Here is a 21,058-nt window from a genome sequence, read left to right as displayed (position 1 = left end):
AGGCGCTCCGTAACTCAGCTGAGCGCGGGAGCACCACCTAGCTACGAACGGCGCCAACCGCATGCCACGGCACGGCAGTCGAATAAGAGATACTGAGTCGTTATCATGTAACCAGCTATTGTTTCTAAGTGAGTGTGTTTGAATATCCACGCAATTATTGGTGATTAAAGGTTATAACACTTTTTGGTGACGAGGTCGGATATTTTCACTGCGTTGTGGATTTGTGTGTTCGTGACGGAGCAGACATGGAACAGCTTATGCAAGCGCTCATTGAACAACAAACACAGTTGACGGCTGCTATTCAGGCGTTGTCTACGTCGCTTACTCATCGTCTGTCTTCCTCTTCTCCGCCTCCATTCCCTCCTTTCGACGAGGCCGCTGAAGACTGGGAGGATTATGAGAAGCGTTTGCGGCAACGCTTCTTGGCTTTCGGCATTGTCGACTCTCCTATGTGTAAGTCGTTATTTCTATCTTGGATTTCCCCACGGATCTATCAGCTGCTATCTCAGTTAGCCCCTCTGCGGGAACCTGCCTCTCTGTCCTTCCAAGAAATGGGTGACTTATTGTCTAACTATTACCGAAAAAACACCCACGTCATTGCCGCCCACGTGGCATTCTACCAGTGTCATAAACAGCCCCATCAATCTTACCGGGCTTGGGCGGCAGAACTACACGGTCTGAGTAGGAAATATGAGTTTGTCACAGACACTCATCATGAGTCTTATGCTGATTCAATGGTTAGGGATGCTATTCTACGGCTTGCTCCTGATAAAGAAGTTCGGCAACGTGTCCTACAACAGCCAAACCCGTCGTTGTCGGAAGTTCTAAGCATCGCTCAATCCTTTGAAGTGTCTTACGCTGCTGGCGCGCAAATAGACGCGTGGTGTGATGTAGGCGCTGTACAGTCAACTTTCGACACGGACAATTTGCCTGTTTCACAGGAGAACGAAGATGTGGCGGCGGTTCACTCACGTACACAACGTCGCGGTGGACCGCAACGCTTGCAGTGACAACAGCACCCACAGAAGCAAGTTCGTTCTGCACTTCCTTCTTGTCCACGTTGATTTTTACAGCATGACAGGCCGTGTGTCCAAAACGTTGGGCCACGTGTAATTCATGTAGGAAAAAAGGCCACATTGCTTCTGTGTGTCAGTTCCTGTCGACGAGGACGAGCCGTCGGACATGGATGTTAACTGTGTGCTTTCTCAAACAAATAAGTTGTTTGTTACTGTTCATGTTCTGGATAAAGACATTCACATGGAAGTGGACACTGGCCCTGCAGTAACTCCCATTAATTCTCGCACGTATTTGGAGTTGGGCTCGCCTCCCTTGTCTCCAGTTACGCGAAATCTGAGAACTTGTAACAAACAGAAAATTCCTATCATTGTCCAGTGTGATGCTTCCACTGCCTACAAGTCTGTTGTTAGGCCCCTCACGTTTTATGTGGTGGATCATGCGGGCACTGAAAACCTGTTCGGTTATGATGCTTTCCAGTTGTTCGGGTTCTCCATTGATGATGATGTGCACCTCATATCTGAGGACATTCCGTATCAACAGCTGGATGGCTTGTGTTCTGAATTTTCGTCCGTGTTCTATGCTGGTCTGGGTCGTGCCAAGGATTTTGAAGCCCACATTACTCTTAAACCTACAGCTCGCCCTAAGTTTTTCCGGGCACGCCCCATTCCGGTAGCGTTGCGTGCACCTGTCAAGGCTGAGATAGACAGGTTAACAGCTTCAGGGATTCTCCTTCCTGTTACCTTCAGCGAATGGGCATCGCCAATCGTGGTGGTTTCTAAACCAAACGGGAGTCTGCGATTGTGTGGTGATTTTAAAGCCACTGTGAACGCTCAGAGCCTCATTGACACTTATCCTCTTCCCCGTCCTGAGGAGTTATTTACCAACCTCGCTAGGGGCCAGTTCTTTTCCAAACTTGACTTATCGGAGGCATACCATCAGTTGCCGTTGGATGCTTCTTCCAAGGAATTTCTCATCTTCAACACTCCTTGTGGGTTGTGGCAGTACCAGCGGTTACCATTTGGCGTCGCTAGCGCGCCGGCCATTTTTCAGCGGTTTTTGGAACAGCTCACGGCTTCCGTTCCCGGCTGCCCCCGTGACGTTGTTGTCATGGGGGCCTCCACTGAGTAGCACCTTCGCAATTTGCGTTCACTGTTTCGGGTTTTGCATTCGGCTGGGTTAAGGTGCAATCTGGACAACTCATAGTTCTTCGAACCCTCCATTGTATCTTGGTTTCCACTTGTCCCGTGAGGGTATACGTCCTCTACGTCAGCACGTTGCGGCCATTAACGCTCTACCCCAGCCGTCTACGGTCAAAGAACTTCTGGTGTTTCTAGGCAAGATTGCTTATTATCACAAATTCATTCCATCCGTGGCGGCGGTAGCTCATCCTCTGCATCAGCTGTTACGAAAAAACGTCCCTTTCTGTTGGTCCGACGAGTGTGAGCAGGCTTTTGTCCGCCTGAAGGCTCAATTGCAGTCGGCGCCTTGTCTTGCCACATTCCGTCCGGGTCAGCAGTTGGTTCTGGCGACTGACGCGTCACAGTATGGCCCAGGGGCTATTCTCGCCCATCGGTATGAGGATGGGTCGGAACGACCCATCGCCTATGCTTCCAAGACCCTCAACGATGCGCAACGGCGTTACTCTCAAATCGAAAAGGAGGCGCTCACTATCATTTATGCTCTAATAAAGTTCAGAATTTTTTTGCATTGTTCTAAGTTTCGCCTCATCACCGACCACAAGCCACTGGTCTCTCTGTTCAGCCCATCGGCGTCACTTCCGGATAAGGCAGCTCACCGCCTGCAACGTTGGGCCTTATACTTGTCTCGTTTTCACTATGATATTCACTATCGCCCAACGGCATGAAGGCCATTGGGGGATTTCTCAAACTAAGTCCCTGGCCCGCAGGCACGTTTATTGGCCTGGTATTGATTTGCACATCGCCCACATGGTTGCTGCGTGTGATCAGTGTGCTCAACAACTGGCTGCACCTCGTCCAATGCCCTCTCCGTGGCCTGATCAGGCGCAGCCATGGGAATGGGTGCATGCTGACTTTGCCGGCCCCTTCCTCGGTACTTATTGGCTAGTTGATTGACGCCTTCTCGAAGTTTCCGTTTGTTGTTCGATGTCCTTCGCCCACCACTGCGGCGACGACGCTGGCTTTGTCCAAAATCTTTGTGCTAGAAGGCCTTCCATCCACGATCGTCACGGACAATGGCCCTCAGTTCTCTTTGCAGGCCTTCCGTAATTTTTGTACTGGACAAGGGATTCATCATGTTACAGCACCGCCCTTCCATCCGCAATCGAATGGGGAGGTCGAGCGCCTCGTCCGCACTTTCAAAAGCCAGATGAAAAAATTCCTTAGTTATTTTTCCACAGATGACGCTCTGCTGCAATTTCTGAGTTCTTATCGCTTCACGCCTCTGGGTGATCGCAGCCCTGCTGAACTCTTGCATGGCCGCCAACCGCGCACTCTACTGCACCTGCTTCACCCTGTCAGGCCTTGTGCTGTGTCCCCTAGTGCGGGAAAATACTCGGTGGGCGCCGACGTGTGGTCACGAGGGTATGGATCTCGCCCTAAATGGATTCCAGGGGTGGTCAAGCCTCTTCGCAGCCGCCGGCTTTGTGAAATACGTACGGACGACGGCACGGTTGTTCGCTATTACGACCAGATGCGCCCACGAGTGGTGGCCACGCCGGTGCCACCGCCCCCTCCTTCGCCTCCACCAGCCCTAGAAGCCAGTCCTGTCGCTGCTGTCGATCTACCGTACGTGTTGATGCAGCCGACGTCGCTACCACTTCCGAGTACGCCGGAACCGGCCCCAGTCGAACGCCGCCTTCCCCGGAACACATCTCGCTGGAGAACACCCTCAGGTCCACGACACCTATGGATGCTGCTCCGGAGTTTTCACTCATCATCTCGTCCAGGAGGCACGTTCCACGCACGAGCTTCCGTCCTGGACGTTTTCGACCATACTCTTGTGTCTCTCTGCGGAATCTTCTCGGGGCCTCACAAGAGGCCACGAATGTCTCCGCACTGTCCGTGTCTCCAAGGAAGTGAGTGTTTTTTTTCAAGGATGGGGAAAGTGTTGTGACAGTGCCACGAGATTTAACAGTGCCGCCACGACAGTACGCGCAAACGACAATAGAGGCGCTCTGCAACTCGGCTGAGCGCGGGAGCGCCACCTAGCTACGAACGGCGCCGGCCGCATGTCACGGCACGGCAGTCGAATGAGAGGTACTGAGTTGTTATCATGTAACCAGCTATTGTTTCTAAGTGAGTGTGTTTGAATATCCACGCAATTATTGGTGATTAAAGGTTATAACAGGATTACTGTCCAGTTTGTAAGATATTGAATGGCTTGGCCAGGCTGCTATTGGGAGCATTAGTTTCAGCATCTTATTCGTGAGGTCAGGGTCACCTGCCTTCCTTGCATTGAGGTGGTTGGAGTCGTCACTCTTTCTGCAGTGATTTCTTCAGTGTGGCAGTTTTTGTCCTGTCTCGCCATGAATATTTGTAGCTGTCCCACTGCTTCTGGAACGTGATCTCGGTTGGTAGGTTCATTGATGCGGATGAAGTCATTGGTGAAGACTTCTACGAGAGTGTCTGCCTTAGCGTCTGGGTCAATTCTGCATTTTTTTTTCAGTAGGTGAGGAGTACAGTAGGCTCTTGCAGCTCACATGCCCACCTGCGGGCTACCTGATGCCCACAGACTCTGTATGAGTGAAGGCAACCTGCCTGTAGCATACGTGTGACCATGCTGCCGGGTGTCCAGGTGCTAACCCATATTTCGAATTCGTGCCTATAGTAACTGCACTTATCTCAGAGTGAGCTGACAGGTTCCCATGTAGCACCAGGAATCTCCAGCAGGAGGACTGCGCAGACTAAACTGCGGAAGTTAAGAAGAGAGAAACAGAATTAACTGTAGAGGATATGCAGATACAGTTTGTGATGAAAAGTATCCGGACACCCCAAACGTTTTTCATCTTAGGTGCACTGTGCTGCCACCTACTGCCAGGTACTCCATATCAGCGTCCTCAGTAGTCATTAGACATCGTCAGAGAGCAGAATTGGGCGCTCCACACAACTCAAGGACCTCGAATGTGGCCAGGTGATTGGGTGTCACTTGCGTCATACGTCTCTATGCGAGATTTCCACGCTCCTAAACATCACTAGGTCCACTGTTTTCGATGTGATAGTGAAGTGGAAACGTGGAGGGACATGTACAGTGCAAAAGCGTAGAGGCTGACCTCGACTGTTGACTGACAGAGACCGCAGACAGCTGAAGAGGGTCGTAATGTGTAATAGGCAGACATCTATTCAGTACATCACACTGGAATTCCAAACTGCATCAGGATCCATTGCCAGTTCTATGACAGTTGGGTGAGAGGTGAGTGAACTTGGATTTCATGGTCGAGCGACTGCTCGTAGGCCACACATCACGCCGGTAAATGCCAAACGATGCATCACTTGGTGTAAGGAGCGTAAACATTGGATGATCGAACAGTGGTAAAACATTGTGTGGAGTGACGAAACATGGTACACACTGTGGCGATTCAATGGCCGGGTGTGGGTATGGCAAATGCCCGGTGAACGTCATCTGACAGCGTGTGTAGTGCCAATAGTGAAACTCAGAGGCGGTGGTGTTAGGGTGTGCTACGGTCGCAGGTTCGAATCCTGCCTCGGGCATGGATGTGTGTGATGTCCGTAGGTTAGTTAGGTTTAAGTAGTTCTAAGTTCTAGGGGACTGATGACCACAGATGTTAAGTCCCATAGTGCTCAGAGCCATTTGAACCATTTTTTGTTAGGGTGTGGTCGTGTTTTCAATGGAGGAAGCTTCCAGCCTTTGTTGTTTTGCGTGGCACTATCACAGCGCAACCCTACATTGATGTTTTATGCACCTTCTTGCTTCCCACTGTTGGAGAGCCATTTGGGGATAGCGATTGCATCTTTCAACACGATGGAGCACCTGTTCACAATTCACGGCCTGTGGCGGAGTGGCTACACGACAATAACATCCCTGTAATGGACTGACCTGCACAGAGTCCTGACCTGAATCCTGTGGAACACATTTGGGATGTTTTGGAATGCCGAGTTTGTGCCAGGCCTCACCAACCGGCGTCAATACCATTCCTCAGTGCAGCACTCCGTGAAGAATGGGCTGCCATTCCCCAAGAAACCTCCCAGCAACTGATTGAACGTATGCTTGCGAGAGTGGAAGCTGCCATCAAGGCTAAGGGTGGGACAACACCATATTGAATTCCAGCATTACCGATGGAGGGCGCAACGAACTTGTAAGTCATTTTCAGCCAGGTGTCCGGATACTTTTGATCGCATAGTGTATGTAAATACTGTAAAGTAAGAAGCAAGGGGGAATTGCCGCTGTATAATTAGCTGGTACTTGTTTCTGAACCCCTTATCTAATACAACATACTATCTGCTCACCATTTGGTCTGACTTCTAATGGTTTGGTGGTGTTTGAGACTCCAGATGAGAAATAGGCAGAGTAGATGCCATTTTTATTAATGACACGGGTATTGGAAGTCGTTTCAGATCACAAAGGTTTAACCTGCATTTAAATTTCAGCTACACTTATGAGATACTTGGTCATAGACTTAACAAGAGACGTTGGACCAGCAACATATTAAACATGTTGGCGTTTGTCACACACTTTTAATTTTGTATGAAACACGTTAGAAAAGCTACATTAATAAACAGCAATTTGTCTAACCTCATGTTATTGCGGAATTTTCACACTTCTGGTGACACTGTCGTAACACGAGGTGCACCTGAAAAGTTCGCTGATACTCTCTGAAAATAAAGGAAACAAAAGTTGCTAGCAAAGTTCCTTTACTGGCCTGCAGAGCTATCACCATTAAATACAAGAAACTTCTGACACTGGTTGTAAAACTATTCGAACCTATCAACAAGTGCTTTTTGTGAAATCTGTACGTACAGTGGTCTCACGTTGTTGGATATTTACGAAGTTTGCGAATATTTGTGAATAAAGTACACACATCAAAAAATGTTTTGCATCTCCTTAGTTCCGAGAGTTCGGGAACCTGTACACAAAATTGGAATAGGGATCAACATAAACATCATTTCCGCCCTTTTTATTGCTCATGGAAACCACAAATTGCATGTTGTATCACCAACATAGCGAGACCTTCAGAGGTGGTGGTCCAGATTGCTGTACACACTGGTACCTCTAATACGCCCTCTTGCATTGATGCATATCTGTATTCGTCGTGGCATACTGCCCACAAGTTCATCAAGGCACTGGTGGTCCAGATTGACCAACTTTGCAATGGAGATTCGGCCTAGATCCCTCAGAGTGGTCGTCCATAAACAGCCCTTTTCAATCTATCCCAGGCATTTTTGATAGGGTCCATGTCTAGAGAACATGCTGGCCACTCGAATCGACCGATGGTGTTATCCTGAAGGAAGTCGTTCACAAGATGCCCACGATGGGGGCGCGAATTGTCGCCCACGAACACGAATGCCTCGCCAGTATGCTACCAATATGCTTGCACTATCAGTTGGACGATGGCATTCACGTATCGTACAGCTGTTACAGCGCCTTCTCTGACTACCAGCGGCGTACGTCGGCAGCACATAATTCCACCCCGAAACAGCAGGGAACCTCCGCCTTGCTGCACTCACTGGACAGTGTGTCTAAGGCGTTCAGCCTGACAGGGATTCCTCCATGCACGTCTCCGACGATTGTCTGGTTGAAGGCATATGCGGCACTCGTCAGTGAATAATGGTCCATTCAGCATGTTGTTGGGCCTATCTGTACCGCCCAGCATATTGACATGGTTGTAAAGATGGACCTTGCCATAGACGTCCGTGGTGAAGTTACCCATCGTGCAGCCTATTGCGCACAGTTTGTCGTCACAGGACGTCCTGTCTACTCGAAAAGCATTATTCGACATGGTGGCGTTGCGCCAGGGTTGGCCCGAGCCAAAATTCATAGATAGCGGTCATCCACTGCAGTAGTAGCCCTTGGGCGAGCTGAGCGAGATATGTCATCGACAGTTCCGGTCACTCTGTATCTCCTCCATGTCCAAACATAATCGGTTTAGTTCTCTCCGAGACACCTGGACACTTTCCGTGTTGAGAGCCCTTCCTGGCCCAAAGTAACAATGCGGATGCGATCAATCCGCGGTACTGACCGTCTATGCACAGTTGAACTACAGACGGCACAAGCCATGTACCTCCTTCCTGGTGGAATGACTGGAACTGATCGGCTGTCCGACCCCCTCCATCTAATACGTGCTCCTCATGCGTGGTTGTTTACATCTTTCGGCGGGTTTAGTGACATCTCTGAACAGCCAAAGCGATTGTGTCTGTGGCACAACATTCAGTCATCATCTATATTCAGGAATTCTGGGAACTGGGGTGATACAGAATTTTTTTTGATGTGTGTGTTTACTGTCTTAGCTTATTTTCAACTCTTCTGTTCTCATTGTTAAAGTTCGTTGCCGGTCATCCAGAAGCATCCGTCACTCTCTCTTGAGGCTGTTTGGGACTGTGCATGTTGGCTTGAATGCGGCTTATCCTCAACACCCTCCTTTCCGTCTCTGAAGCGTTTACACACACACACACACACACACACACACACACACACACACCGCCGTTTGAGTCTCATACGGATTCCCATATGGAGAACATAGTAATAGACATCCCTGGGGTTATGAAACAGCTGAATGGGTTGAAAATAAATAAATCGCCAGGTCCTGATGGGATTCAAATTCGGTTTTTCAGAGAGTACTCTACTGCATTGGCTCCTTACTTAGCTTGCATTTATCGCGAATCTCTTGTCCCGAGCGACTGGAAAAAGCGCAGGTGACGCCTGTGTATAAGAAGGGTAGAAGGACAGATCCTCAAAATTACAGATCAATATCCTTAACATTGGTTTGTTGCAGGATTCTCGAACACATTCTCAGTTCGGATATAATGAATTCCCTTGAGACAGAAGTTGCTGTCCACACATCAGCACGGCTTTAGAAAGCATCGCTTCTGTGAAACGCAACTCGCCCTTCTTTCACATAATATCTTGCCAACGATGGATGAAGGGTATCAGATGGATACCATATTTCTCGACTTCCGGAAAGTGTTTGACTCGGTGCCCCACTGCAGACTCCTAACTAAGGTACGAGCATATGGGATTGGTTCCCAAGTGTGTCAGTGGCTCGAAGACTTCTTAAGTAATAGAACCCAGTACGTTGTCCTCGATGGTGAGTGTTCATCGGAGGTGAGGGTATCATCTGGAGTGCCCCAGGGAAGTGTGGTAGGTCCGCTGTTGTTTTCTATCTACATAAATGATCTTTTGGATAGGGTGAATAGCAATGTACGGCTGTTTGCTGATGATGCTGTGGTGTACAGGAAAGTGTCGTCGTTGTGTGACTGTAGGAGGATACGAGATGACTTGGACAGGATTTGTGATTGGTGTAAAGAATGGCAGCTAACTCTAAATATAGATGAATGTAAATTAATACAGATGAATAGGAAACAGAATCCCGTAATGTTTGAATACTCCATTAGTAGTGTGGCGCTTGACACAGTCACGTCGGTTAAATATTTGAGCGTAACATTGCAGAGCGATATGAAGTGGGACAAGCATGTAATGGCAGTTGTGGGGAAGACGGATAGTCGTCTTTGGTTCATTGTTAGAATTTGAGGAAGATGTGGTTCATCTGTAAAGGAGACCGCTTATAAAACACTAATACGACCTATTCTCGAGTACTGCTCGAGCGTTTGGAATCCCTATCAGGTCGGATTGAGGGAGGACATAGAAGCAATTCAGAGGCGGGCTGCTAGATTTGTTACTGGTAGGTTTGACCATCACGCGAGTGTTACGGAAATGCTTCAGGAACTCGGGTGGGAGTCTCTAGAGGAAAGGAGGCGTTCTTTTCGTGAATCGCTACTGAGGAAATTTAGAGAACCAGCATATGAGGCTGACTGCAGTACAATTTATTGCCGCCAACTTATATTTCGCGGAAAGACCACAAAGATGAGAGATATTAGGGCTCGTACAGAGGCATGTAGGTAATCATTTTTCCCTCGTTCTGTTTGGGAGTGGAACAGGGAGAGAAGATGCTAGTTGTGGTGCGAGGTACTCCCTGCCACGCACCGTATGGTGGATTGCGGAGTATGCATGTAGATGTAGATGTAGATACAGACGTACGGTCGTGGACAAAACTAGCGAGACCCCTCGCCTTTTCGTTACGCTGATCCGCACAGCTTTAAAGTCTGCTACACAGCATAACAGACAAGGCGACGAAGTGCTACCAACATAATATGCAAGTTCACTCACAAGGAGATGGCACGACCGTGGAGTCGTGGATTTGTCCGAAATTGTGTGGTGAAACACGACCCCTAACATACAGCGTGAAATTGAAAAACTATCCGAAATTTGTCAGACGGTTTTCAATCATGTGTAAGACTATATTAATACTCATTAGTGTGTTAACCACAACACCTAAATATAAGATATAAATGAAAGAATAAACGCTAATTAGCATGAACTGTACTAATAAAAATGAATATCAGCTTATCGAGATAACATAACTGTTCTAGTAAGACTAAGTACTCCAGATCGTTACGAATTAGCAAAATATTATGCGCATTCTTTCCCGAAATGATCTGTGTCAATGTTCAGACCAGTCATACTGGTTTACCGTTGCTGACCTACCATGAACGTGTGCAAATTTAGCAATGCGTGAAGATTCATAACGAAATTCAGTTAAAAATCATTCAGTTATTGACAGAAGCGGAAAAAGTAGGCAGTAACAAGTATGAAATTTTACAAGAGTTTCACATCGATATCCACAGGGCACTAGTACAGAATAAAGGTAGCAATAAAACCTATTGGGGGCGGGAGAATTTCTTAAAATTCCTTAACTGATAGTCTATCCTCCTCCATCGAATAGAAAACAAACCAGACCTCCCTTGCAGTAGCAAACACCTTTCACTACGCTAGCAGACAACCCAGGCAAACAGCCCTCTATTATTACCCCAAACATGAATAAGCCGGCAATTTCGCAATGAAAATGGCAAAATGATCTGCATTTTCTGTTAGATGAAGTTTTCTTGACTCAAAAACATGAATCGTCTACCTGTATGTCACCGCTTATGTGACAATCATTCGGAATGTTTATCGAAATAACAAAAAAATTTTATTAGCGAGTAAATTTAGTAAGATAATTCTGCACCACCCCAGCAAATAAACGGCGACGCAGCTGCCAAACGTATTCTAAAATGTTTCGAATTCTCCATTCTGTCACAGCCAGAAAACGTTTATTAGCCGACGTGTTCCTTAAGGTAGCTAGTAATGGGAATGCTCGCACATTTAAAACGCGGTTGCATTAATAGTGGGATCTGAACTACCACGTGTATAGGCAAACTGATTTTATTTGCATTCCTTTATACGTGATATGGATCCTAAGCGTAGCTACGATTAGTATGCTGATGTATCGACTGCAACTGAAACATTTCGAATAAAGAGTAGCGGAAATTATTATGTGGCCCTCATATTCAGTAACTGTGGTAATTATTTTCGTTGTTATGATTTCGTCACGTAAATCGGTAAAAACTGGTATCACTTTCTTGACCGTCTGTCTGTCTACCTAACCCTTAAAACACGTTTACCTCGAGTAGGGGTGGACATAATAAGTGGAAACGTATCGCACTTTCTGCGGTATACGGTCCCTTGGTGGTGTAAAAAAGTGAGCTATGTCGACGCAATCTAAAGATACGGCTGTTTATGTAAAGAAAATTTACGCGAAAGGTCAAAAGATGGCTGTAAGAACTATGCCAACAAACTGCTTAGGTCATCAGTCCCCTGGATCTAGAACTACTTCAACCTACCTAACCTAACACTGAAACAAGGCCCCCAGAGTAGACAACATTCCATTAGAACTAGTGACAGCCTTGGGAGAGCCAGTCCTGACAAAACTCTACCATCTGGTGAGCAAGATGTATGAAACAGGCGAAATACCCTCAGACTTCAAGAAGAATATTATAATCCCAATCCCAAAGAAAACAGGTGTTGACAGATGTGAAAATTACCGAACTATCAGTTTAATAAGTCACGGCGGCAAAATACTAACGCAAATTCTGTACAGACGAATGGAAAAACTGATAGAAGCCGACCTCGGGGAAGATCAGTTTGGATTCCGTATAAATGTTGGAACACGTGAGGCAGTACTGACCCTACGACTTATCTTAGAAGAAAGATTAAGGAAAGGCAAAAATCCTAACAGATATCCATGCCCGGGGAAGGATTCGAACTGACGGCGCAAGGAGCAAGTCGGTCCGCGATATGACGCCGTTGAGCGCACAGCTAACCCGCGCCGGCAAGCTGTTAATATCATCTGGCGTTACTAAAAAGTTACTCACCTGTGGTGAATGATTTTCTGCGCAGTTCATTTAAAAAAGAATAACTAAAATATATTTGATGTTACAGAAGAGGTTGGACGCTTAATTCATTTCCCCTTGTCATTATTCATGATGTTAGATTCGCAATCTGAGCATACGTACTATCCATAACCACACTTTAGATACAAGTCATAGTCACATATATGCAAATACAACACCTTGGCTTGTACTTGAGGTATTTCGTTTCCCACGAAGTGGTGGCAGAGGATGCTGTTTCCCCAGTGCTAGCTATCTCAGCAATCAGCTGACAAGGAGACGGCACGACCGTGGGGTCGGGGATTTGTCTGAAATTTTGTGTGGTGAAAGAGGACCCCTAACACCTCGCGTGGTTAAAATATTTGGACACACTACCCGGAAAATCCAGTGAAAAATTTATCTAAAGTTTCTTAGGTGCCTTACGAACATAAAATGTTAGCCCACTGACCAGCCGCCGTGTGGCCTGGATGTTTAGGGCACGGAGTGTTACGCCAGAGGTCTAGGGTTCGATTACTCCCCCAGCACAATTTTTTCTGTTCTGTTTCATTTTCTTTGGTTATTCCACCAATTATTCAGAAAGCTTCCCAAACCTACATTATCTTTAACAAATTAGTTACATTATTGAATAAAAAGTATTTTCTTTTTGTCCAACAACACAATTCATGGCGGTGGGTTTTCCATTTTTCATTGTAAAGTAGATGAGGAGTAACATTGGGTTTTTAATCAGAATAACAAAGTCGATTGTGAAACATTCAATTATTTTTATATATATAATAATTATAAACAAGAACCGCAGTGGTAATTATCGTAAAAACAAACAAAGCAATAATTTTTGCAACATCTTGCGCAGCACATAAAACGGATTTTTTACAATCACAGGGCGTTTGCAATAAATCTGTACAAAAACATGCCCCACTAACATTTACGAAAATGTTTTGAGTTTCTGATAATTTTGAGGCAAACTGGGCATATTTAATCATGTCTCGGGATATTGGTGACGATAATTGAGGGTGAATTATAGAATGAATTTTTATACAATCTTCCTGGGAATTAATTTCACGATTCTCCTGTAACAATGCGCTGCAATTTTGCAAGCAACAGAAAAAAAGAAAAGTACCAGAGGAGGAATCGAACCCGAGACCTCTGGCGTAAGGGTCCGAGCTCTAACCATATAGGTTAGACAGCGGTTTGGCAATAGACTAATATTTTATACTCATAAGGCATCTAAGAAACTTTGGATCGATTTTTCTCGGGATTTTCCGAGTAGTGGGTCTTACTATTTTAACCACGTGAGATGTTAGGGGTCGTGTTTCACCACACAATTTCGGACAAATCCACGACTCCACGGTCGTGCCATCTCCTTGTGAGTGAACTTGCATATTATGTTGGTAGCACTTCGTCGCCTTCTCTGTTATGCCGTGTAGCACACATTAAAGCTGTGCGGATCAGCATAACGAAAAGGCGAGGGGTCTCGCTCGTTTCGTCCACGACCATATGTCTATATCTACATCTACATAGACACTCCGCAATCCACCATACGGTGCGTGGCGGAGGGTACCTCGCACCACAACTACCATCTTATCTCCCTGTTCCACTCCCAAACAGAACAAGGGAAAAATGACTGCCTATATGCCTCTGTACGAGCCCTAATCTCTCTTATCTTATCTTTGTGGTCTTTCGGCGAAATATAAGTTGGCGGCAATAAATTGTACTGCAGTCAGCCTCATATGCTGGTTCTCTAAATTTCCTCAGTAGCGATTCACGAAAAGAACGCCTCTTTTCCTCTAGAGACTCCCACCGAAGTTCCTCAAGTATTTCCGTAACACTCGCGTGATGATCAAACCTACCAGTAACAAATCTAGCAGCCCGCCTCTGAATTGCTTCTATGTCCTCCCTCAATCCGACCTGATAGGGATCCCAAACGCTCGAGCAGTACTCGAGATTATTTTGTATTAGTGTTTTATAAGCGGTCTCCTTTACAGATGAACCACATCTTCCCCAAATTCTACCAATGAACCGAAGACGACTATCTGCCTTCCCCACGACTGCCATTACATGCTTGTCCCACTTCATATCGCTAAATGATTTTTAACTGAATTTCGTTATGAATCTTCACGCATTGCTAAATTTGCACACTTTCATTGTAGGTCAGCAACGGTAAACCAGTATGACTGGACTGAACGTTGACACAGATCATTTCGGGAAAGACTGCGCATAATATTTTGTTAATTCGTCATTATCTGGGGTACTTAGTCTTACTAAAACAGTTATGTTATCTCGATAAGCTGAAATTCAATTTCATTACTACAGTTCATGCTAATTCATCTACATCTACATCCATACTCCGCAAATCACCCGAGTGTGTTTGGTGGTGGGTACCTTGAGTACCTCTACCAGTTGTCCCTTCTATTCCATTCTCGTATTGTTCGTGGAAAGAAGGATTGTCGGTATGCTTCTGTGTGGGCTCTAATCTCTCTGATTTTATCCTCATGGTCTCTTCACGAGATATACGTAGGATGGAGCAATATACTTCTTGACTCTTCGGTGAAGGTATGTTCTCGAAACTTTAACAAAAGCCCGTACCGAGCTACTGAGCGTCTCTCCTGCAGAGTCTTCCATTGGAGTTTATCTATCATCTCCGTAACGCTTTCGCGATTACTAAATGATCCTGTAACGAAGTGCGCTGCTCTCCGTTGGATCTTCTCTCTCTCTTCTATCGACCCTATCTGGTATGGATCCCACACTGCTGAGCAGTACTCAAGCAGTGGGCGAAAAAGCATACCGTAACCTACTTCCTCTGTGTGGTGTCACCGCCAGACACCACACTTGCTAGGTGGTAGCTTAAATCGGCCGTGGTCCATTAGTACATGTCGGACCCGCGTGTCGCCACTGTCAGTGATCAAACCGAGCGCCACCACATGGCAGGTCTCGAGAGACGTACTAGCACTCGCCCCAGTTGTACTGACGACATTGCTAGCGACTAGACGTATGAAGCCTTCTCTCTCATTTGCCGAGAGACAGTAGAATAGCCTTCAGCTAAGTTAATGGCTACGACCTAGCAAGGCGCCATTTGTAACAGTGCATGTATCTTAAAAGTCTCATTTGTATAATCAGGAGAGATGTATTCCTAGGGAAGTAAAGTTAAGTAAACCTAAGCTCCGTTCTTTTCTTTATAGTATTCATACGTATCCTGTTACAGAATTCACGCCCGTCTGCGTTAGTTTAGCGTGCATAGTGGTCTCGTGAAACCACACTGTGTCGGCACTTCTGTCGACACATCACTCTGTTTTCGGATTGCATTTCCTTAGGATTCTTCCAATGAATCTCAGTCTGGCATATGCTTTACCAACGATTAACGTTATATAATCATTCCATTATAAATCACACCTAATGCGTACTCCCAGATAATTTATGGAATTAACTGCTTCCAGTTGCCGATCTGCTATTTTGTAGCTAAGTGATAAGGGATCTATCTTTCTATGCATTCGCAGCACATTACACTTGTCTACATTGAGATTGAGTTGCCATTCCCTGCACCATGCGTCAATTCGCTGCAGATCCTCCTGCATTTCAGTACAATTTTCCATTGTTACAACATCTCGATAGACCACAGCATCATCTGCAAAAATCCTCAGTGAACTTCCGATATCATCCACAAGGTCATTCATGTATATTGTGAATAGCAACGGTCCTACGACACTCCCCTGCGGCACACCAGAAATCACTCTTACTTCGGAAGACTTCTCTCCATTGAGAATGACATGCTGCGTTCTGTTATCTAGGAACTCTTCAATCCCATCACACAATTGATCTGATTGTCCATATGCTCTTACTTTGTTCGTTAAACGACTGTGGGGGAACTGTATCGAACGCCTTGCGGAAGTCAAGAAACACGGCATCTACCTGGGAACCTGTGTCTATGGCCCTCTGAGTCTCGTGGACGAATAGCGCGAGCTGGGTTTCACACCATCGTCTTTTCGAAACCCATGCTGATTCCTACAGAGTAGATTTCTAGTCTCCAGAAAAGTCATTATACTCGAACATAGTACATGTTCCAGAATTCTACAACTGATCGACGTTAAGAGATATAGGTCTATAGTTCTGCACATCTGTTCTACGTCCCTTCTTGAAGACGGGGATGACCTGTGCCCTTTTCCAATCCTTTGGAACGCTACGCTCTTCTAGAGACCTACCTAGCGTTTATTCTTTAATTTCTATCTTATATTTAGGTGTTGTGGTTAACACACTAATCAGTATTAATATAGAATGAGATTTTCACTCTGCAGCAGAGTGTGCGCTGATATGAAACTTCCTGGCAAATTAAAACTGTGTGCCCGACCGAGACTCGAACTCGGGACCTTTGCCTTTCGCCGGCAAGTGCTCTACCATCTGAGCTACCGAAGCCCGACTCACGCTTGGTACTCACAGCTGTACTTCTGTCAAGTCTGGAAGGTAGGAGACGAGATACTGGCAGAAGTAAAGCGTTGAGTACCGGCCGTGAGTCGTGCTTCGGTAGCTCAGATAGTAGAGCACTTGCCAGCGAGAGGCAAATGTCCCGAGTTCGAGTCTCGGTCGGGCACACAGTTTTAATCTGCCAGGAAGTTTCAGTATTAATATAGTCTTACACATGATTGAAAACAGTCTGACAAATTTAGGATAGTTTTTCAATTTCACGCCTGTGCATAGTAAGTTGGTAGCACTTCGTCGCCTTGCCTGATACGCTGTGTAGCAGACTTTAAAGCTGTGCGAATCAGCATAACGAAAAGGCCAGGGGTTTCGCTCGTTTTGTCCACGACTGTACATTTTACCCCCTGCTTCGATACTGCAGCTCTGCTTTGGTATTCGATGAATTTCGGTCACTTCATTCCCTAATTTGAAGCAGAACTTCATGTTAATGCGTGGCTCCATTTTGTGCTTTTGACCGCGTATGCCTTTGTCGGCTGTGGTGTGCGTATGAGCACGAGCATATTGACAGCCATGGCCGGTGCTCGGCTTTTGCAGTACCTGGAGATGTGCTTCGGCGTGGCGGCCCGGCTGTGCGCCAGCATTGCCTTCTCGCTGCAGATGGTGCTCTACATGGGCATAGTGCTGTACGCGCCCGCGCTCGCCATCCGCGCCACCACAGGACTTGTAGTGTTTACTTTTCCTTCGGGGTTCTGCCGTGAAAATATAAAATAGAAAATCTGATTGGGTTTTGAATTTTGGTGGTTTCAGTTACGGATAAGGCGGACTTCGTATTATTGATTGAGATCGTGCTGTAATTTGACCGTGCATGGCAGACCAGGTCGGCAACACTACAAAAAGCGACTGTACGTAAATAGCATCAGAAACTAATTGAAATTTACCTTATAATCTTGTTAAATACGCAGTATTAATTACAATATAGTCTTCATGGCTGTCCTCCTAATTTCTCTTGTAGGACGACCCGTCTTTCACTTTTCTCCGTTTGTTGAAAACTTCTTCAAGTTGTCACTGTCATGATCAATTTACAAATTTGGCGATAACCTCCTCGAATCACTATTGAAACAACCTCGCTTTGTAATATAATTTTAATTTCCACCCAAAAGCACATTCAACACATCGCCGAAAAATACACGTCTTTCGTATAAAGACAAGAGAGAGAGTGTCATCAATTAGTTGTTAAAAACAAAAACCTACGCAAAGAGTAAAGAGACGAACAAAATTAGTTATAAAAATCGGTCGCTGGTGCAGCGCTCTTCAGCGTGCGCGATCGTAAATTATATCTTTGTATTGGCGGAGGCGCGGTAGTCAAAGTACCATTACAATGCCTCCTCTACTGACACGCTCCGCAAACGAGCGTGGCAGTATAGAAAATTTACATAGATACATATATATATGAGAAAAAAAAATTTACATATTACAAAAAATATTTCTGAGCACAATGCTCTTTGCTTATCAGTCTTTATATACAGTCTTTTCGGTGTGTATCTTCTTTGGGAGTCGTAACATTAATGTCTTTGAATTGCAGCGTATTATCGTTGCTTAGCTCAGCGTTTGAATTCAGTTCACATGATTCGTGTTTACAATGGATTTAATTCGAGCAATAAATGTTTCTATTATATTGCTCCAATGTCTTTAAACGTAGTATCGGATTCTGAGTGAGTGTGTACTGCCTGGATCTCTTGCGTGTGACTTGAAGAAAATCCAAAGTTTGTGCAATGTGTCAACACGAAATTGTGATCTCCAGCAGTCGAATTTTGGTGGCGTCTACCGGTGTATAAATGGTCAATGAGGGCACAGGAAACACCTCACTGCCTACGACAGGTGATGAGCTTGTCTTTTACACCAATCTGAAGACCTGCCAGCTTCCACTACACCATACACTTCAAGACATATTGGCACTACGTAAATATTTCTTGACCAGTGTTCCATCACGTTAGTTTCTTCTTTGCATTTTCAGTTCCATTTATATGAATCATGTGCTATATGCACAAGTCCTTTGCGGTTCATTAACATCTCCTTAAAATACATTTCTTGATATAGTAAGTACATAAATATACGAATATTTACAATTAATCATTACATGAGATAGTTACATTGTTGTCATATAGTACATATACATAATTAAATGATAAATATAGTAAATTTTTAAGTTACATTCAATATCATTGTGCTGACATTGAATTACATTACATTCAGATTGAAGTATACATTTTATTTGTTAGCTCATTCTTTTTTCTTTCATTCCTTCTTTTTCTCCGTTATACTTGCAACATTTGAAGATAATTGTGGCAACTCGCTAGAATATTCAATTTAAAATTCATCTTGCCTCCTGGAATAAAATTTACACATATTTCAAGCTTCAAGACAGCCCTCTGTAGGAGGGTAGCTTCATGGGATGGTTGCTAACTACTTCATAAATACTAGTAAAGTCATCCCCTACAGTGGACTACACAAAATAAAATATGATAGATAAAATACATGTTAACTTAATATAATGTAAAAGTTCCTATACCTAATACCGTTTCTAAGTGTGGTGTCCCCACTATTGCTGTTTCTAAGAGAGGTACCCGTCTATTACCGTTTCTAAGAGCGGTGCCCCTCTAAATATGTTAGGATCCTACAAGTATGGACATCAGTACGTCAATCATGTTCTTATAAAGTTTGTGTAGTTCATCTCCTTCCTTTCATGAGTATCAAGCAATATAAATAAATGTTTTATTTAATAAGTAAATAAATCTTTTTGGGTAATTGCTGCTGCGTTCCATGCTGTATATCGATTCTGTATTTACCTTGTGGTACCTGTAAAATTCTATTCATAAATAAATATGTGTATGTCTCTCCATACTGTCCGATAATCACGAATTATATAATGTCAAATATTTCATCATCATGTATAAATTTTTCTAAGGGAGGGATGAGAGTATGAGCCACAACAGAGGACTGATGTTTTGTGTACTCCTTTCTATTTAATGGTGCATTAGTTCAGTACAGTAGATGAGCTTTAATTATGTCATTAGATGACTGCTAAATATGTTCTCTTAAATAATTCTTCCAATCTGAAGTGTCAAGCCTACATAACTCCAAAAATTTCGTTACAAGTTCCCATTAGTTTAGTGTTAAAGTGTTATAGATTTAAATCTTCTGGTATATTTCCAACAGTGGCTGCTGTAAATAATTCTTTCCACATAAATCTATACTTTCACCTGTAGTTATAAGAATATAGAAGACATCACATATGTTATTATCTCAGGCATACCAATCTTTCAATAAATAATATTCTTTCCACTACTTTCATTCTGTATTCCATGAGTACATGTGATATAGCGTTCAAATCTAGTTTCTCTCCTCTCAACATATTCTCAATTACTCATCCATTATTCATTCTTCACGAAATAACATACTTATTCCTCAGCATATGTTGTTTGTTGTTGTGGTCTTCAGTCCTGAGACTGGTTTGATGCAGCTCTCCATGCTACTCTATCCTGTGCAAGCTTTTTCATCTCCCAGTACCTACTGCAACCTACATCCTTCTGAATCTGCTTAGTGTATTCATCTCTTGGTCTCCCTCTACGATTTTTACCCTCCACGCTGCCCTCCAATACTAAATTGGTGATCCCTTGATGATTCAGAACATGTCCTTCCAACCGATCCCTTCTTCTGGTCAAGTTGTGTCACAAACTTCTCTTCTCCCCAATCCTATTCAATACTTCCTCATTAGTTACGTGATCTACCAATCTAATCTTCAGCATTCTTCTGTAGCACCACATTTCGAAAGCTTCTATTCTCTTCTTGTCCAAACTATTTATCGTCCATGTTTCACTTCCATACATGGCTACACTCCATACGAATACTTTCAGAAATGACTTCCTGACACTTAAATCAATACTGGATGTTAACAAATTTCTCTTCTTCATAAACGCTTTCCTTGCCATTGCCAGCCTACATTTTATATCCTCTCTACTTCGACCATCATCAGTTATTTTGCTCCCCAAATAGCAAAACTCCTTTACTACTTTAAGTGCCTCATTTCCTAATCTAATTCCCTCAGCATCACCCGACTTAATTAGACTACATTCCATTATCCTTGTTTTGCTTTTGTTGATGTTCATCTTATATCCTCCTTTCAAGACACTGTCCATTCCATTCAACTGCTCTTCCAA

At 44.6% G+C, this 21,058-nt stretch overlaps 1 protein-coding gene across 1 annotated transcript in view; it reads left to right on the top strand.

Annotated features, from left to right (window-relative positions):
• Positions 1-17,411: 17,411 nt before the first annotated feature.
• Positions 17,412-21,058, top strand: part of LOC126426633 (putative sodium-dependent multivitamin transporter) — a 67,534-nt gene continuing 63,887 nt past the window's right edge. The window contains exon 1 of the mRNA XM_050088521.1: positions 17,412-17,564. Within this exon, the coding sequence (XP_049944478.1) occupies positions 17,412-17,564 (153 nt within the window). The remainder of the gene's footprint in view (positions 17,565-21,058) is intronic.

Source organism: Schistocerca serialis, chromosome 11 (genome assembly GCF_023864345.2).
Source record: "Schistocerca serialis cubense isolate TAMUIC-IGC-003099 chromosome 11, iqSchSeri2.2, whole genome shotgun sequence".
NCBI lineage: Eukaryota > Metazoa > Arthropoda > Insecta > Orthoptera > Acrididae > Schistocerca > Schistocerca serialis.
The sequence above is the reverse complement of the archived record's forward strand: the minus strand, read 5'-3'. Positions and strand labels throughout refer to the sequence as shown.